The sequence below is a fragment of the Uloborus diversus genome, chromosome 4 (assembly GCF_026930045.1).
Source record: "Uloborus diversus isolate 005 chromosome 4, Udiv.v.3.1, whole genome shotgun sequence".
NCBI lineage: Eukaryota > Metazoa > Arthropoda > Arachnida > Araneae > Uloboridae > Uloborus > Uloborus diversus.
Window position 1 is genome coordinate 115333075 of NC_072734.1, and position 3727 is coordinate 115336801.

Consider the following 3727-nt stretch of genomic DNA (forward strand, 5'->3'; position numbering starts at 1 on the left):
TTCGTATACACACTCTTCTCTACAACGCGAAATTTCGACTTCCGCGAGAGTTCTTGGAACGCATCCCTCGCGTAAATCGGGACTCGACTGTACCTAGTTTTTTTACTTTGACAACCTGTCATTCTTCTGAAAGGGCGATAAGTTCCAATCTTCTGGAATATCTCCTTGAGTTTTGGTCGCACAAATGTCACATTTTTTGTGTCAGTAAAAGTTTTCAATGGAGAGTATTTCTCTAAATATAAGTTAGGGAACCTAGGGCCCGTATAAAATGTAATTATTTTTATTAACTTTCAATATCTTAACTCCGCATCTGATTTTGAACATTTTGGAAATCGAAAGTATGCATCTAGGACTAACGGTTGCGAAAATAGAGGTTTTTTGCAGGTTAAAACGGAACACCCTGTATATAGGGGCCGTAGATGTACCTAAAAAATTCGTATTCGGACATTGCCTTATGTTTAATTGCACAGAAATATTAAAACATTTTAAAGTAATTTCCCATTTTTTAAAAAGTAATTTAGAAACTAACCCTTTTTTCAGTTGAGACCAGAGCAATGGATATTTTAGCAGGAGGAGACGGCCCTGCCGAATTGCGACAACTGGAGTTGAATGGTGAAGTCGGACTTGACAGCCTACCGTATCAGTTAATGAAACGATCAATTCATGAAGGTTTCGTTTTCAACATCTTGTGCGTAGGCGAGTCAGGAATCGGAAAATCAACATTAATGTGCTCTTTGTTCAACAACAACGACTTTGATTGCACACCAAGTTCGCATTTTCACCCCGAACTGAAACTAAAAACAAAAACCTACAGTCTCCAGGAATTATGTACAGATTTGACACTTACGGTTATAGAAACTGAGGGGTATGGCGATCAAATTGACAAGGGGCATAACTTTCAACTAATCGTAGACTACATTGACGATCAATTTGAATACCATCTACAAGAGGAGCTGAAGATAAAGCGGTCCATCCACACGCATTTGGACACTAGAGTCCATGTCTGCTTTTACTTCATAGCTCCATCCGGTAGAGGACTGAAGTACAGTGATGTGGTCTGTTTGAAAAGTTTGCATCATAAAGTTAATATTGTGTTGTTGATTGCTAAATCCGATATTATTATGAAGGAAGAACTGGAGGCTTTTAAACGGAACATCAATAATGAGCTAGCGAGAGAAAAAATAAACATCTATTGTTTTCCCTTCGATGAGGAGGTGCTAGGTGGAATACTTCCAAATAACATATCTCCTTTCGCTGTAATAGGGAGTCGGGACTTTCTTGATGTAGAAGGAGAGTCTGTTCGTTGTCGGTGTTACCCTTGGGGCACTGTTTTCGTTGAAGATGAACGGCACTCTGATTTTGTATATTTGCGAACGTTACTTATGCAAAGCAGCTTGGAAAATATGCGGGAAACGACCCATAATGTCCATTATGAACTGTTCCGCCAAGGTCGCCTGAAACAGATGACCCGTTCATGGGAATGTGGAGATAATACCAGTTTGACAGAGTTTTATAGGCAAGAAAGGGAATGGCTTCGAAACGATTTGAAAGCAAGAGAGGAGAAACTTAGGAGTGATTTCGTGGAAAAAGTGAAGAGGCGTGAAGAAGAATTTCAAAGAGAGGAAATGATGATGTTTTCTAAATACAATTCTATATTTAGAGAATTGGTCTTACAAGAAAACGAACTAAAAGAGAAAAAGCAGAATTTGCAAAAAGAGATAGTGGCTTTCAGACAGCGAGTGATGACTAGCAACTGCAAGCAGAGAGTTCCTAGCACTTATAGTAAATAAATTCCTTGCAAATAAGAAAAGGCAGCCTTTAAAAAAATACTAGGTAAAATGGACATTTTTCTATTAAACTATTTATTGTGCATAATCACACATGGTACGTTACAATCAACAGTGGCATGAATATCAGTCTTTGAAAGCGAAGTCTTTGTGTTCAAAGTCCAAGCATGATAACTGTTGGACATCTTCATTAAAAGATTACTTTATATTAGTTCAAAATATTCGAAACTGTTTAGCTATGAAATGTGTTTTTCTTTTTAACTATACTTTCTTTTTAAAAATTGAAAATTAATGGATTAAAACTTTGCATACAGTAAAAATCTTAAAATATAAAAGTTATGTGCATTGCATAAACATGTTTAGAATATTTCCCTCCAAAAATATAAATAAATGAATAGCAAACAAATTAGTTGCGTGATTTCTTTTTTCTTTTATAGTGCCACAAAACTGAGAATATTATTTTTTTTTTTTCACTTTTGAAAATTTGGTTTCATTTAGTCAAACCTACCAAATATTTATAACTATCGGTTTTTATGAAATGTTCTTTTATGAATTTTATCAAAATGACAAAAAGTTTTTGCTAAGTACCTTTTAGCAACTCTTACCATCACGATCTAACGTGATTAGGTAATAGTAAGCTTAAGCATTCAGTCCTAAAGCAAAAGTAAACAAATCAAAAAGGTAATCAAAGCTTGCCGCAAAGGCGTCTCTTGCTGTGTCGACAGTAGGATGGTTAGAAAAGATAACGATTACCAAGATTACTATTTTAGTTCTTATTTGGATCATTTCTATGACTTACTGTTTGTATATACTGTTTGTTCTTTTTTAAGTGCTACTAAGAGCTTTATTCGAAGTGCGAAGGTTTTGCACAACTAGCGTTCTCCATTTGACTAAAATTGACAATGTAAAGTGAACTCTTCCATTTAAAAGTTCGAAAAACACTTGCCGCGGCTAGAGTTAATGAATTTCAACAAACAAGATTAAGACAAAAACAAAGAAGCGTTAGAGACACACCGTTGAAGATAATGGTGAGATAAGCTAAACCTGAACAATATTCGTGGTATAACTTGGCAGTCAAGAACACAGGCACATAAGCAAGTCTAGAAACAAACTTAAAAAAATCAATAATGATTAAAACTTAAATCCGTGTTATTTTAAATTTATGTAGTTGCATGATATTACTACATTACATTACAAAATGAACCTTTTGTTTTGTGTTTTTGGCTCGAGTGATGTCACATTACCTCCTGGCTGTTATAGCATTTTTTCTAGAACATTGCTTTAACCCTTAGAGGGGTTAAACTCTGAAGTAGAACATTGGAGTTTGCGGTATTAAAAAAAATATGAATATACGCGTATGTATATTAATGTATTTTTTAAGCATAAAACTTTTTTCACTGATATTTAGATTCTGAACTCTTTATTACATAAAAAAACGATAATTGTTTTATTATATTTTGTTTCCAAAGTTAACAAATATATTTTACCTTAAGTGACAAAAGTCAAAGAGCACTCTTCTCAAAACAGAATAAAAAAACAACTCTTTTCATCCTCCATGCAAATGTGAAAAACGTTTAAGAACAACCTACCCAAGTAACAATATTTGTGTTAGCAGTTCCTCCTTATTATTCAATTTTTGAAGGAAATTCGATTCCGTCGCAGCCCATTTAATCAAAACGTGATAAAACTTCAGTTGCACTGCCTCCGCTTGTTCAAATGAAGCTTGAATAGGAAGCAAAAGCCGAGCTGGCAGAATTGAGTCAGAGGGCTCCTTTTTATCCCTTTCAAAATCGTACATTTGTGTTCAAGTTGATTCGGTCTACATACACTCAATGATGCACACTGTTTGAATTTGTTTCTGCCACCGGGTTATAACTCTTGTTTATATGATGTTTGCATTTTATATGCAGTTTGTATTTTTGTAATGTTATAGTTTTATT

The 3727-nt window shown here is 34.6% G+C and overlaps 1 protein-coding gene across 1 annotated transcript; it reads left to right on the forward strand.

The window, feature by feature from the left end:
* Positions 1 to 554: 554 nt before the first annotated feature.
* Positions 555 to 1790, forward strand: LOC129220777 (septin-10-like). The gene has a single exon (XM_054855207.1). The coding sequence runs from the start codon at positions 555 to 557 to the stop codon at positions 1788 to 1790; it is 1236 nt and encodes a 411-aa protein (XP_054711182.1).
* The last annotated feature ends 1937 nt before the right edge of the window (positions 1791 to 3727 follow it).

Bases quoted from the DNA above. Each gene is read 5' to 3' on its own strand.
- LOC129220777 (XM_054855207.1), top strand. From the start codon at position 555: ATGGATATTTTAGCAGGAGGAGACGGCCCTGCCGAATTGCGACAACTG.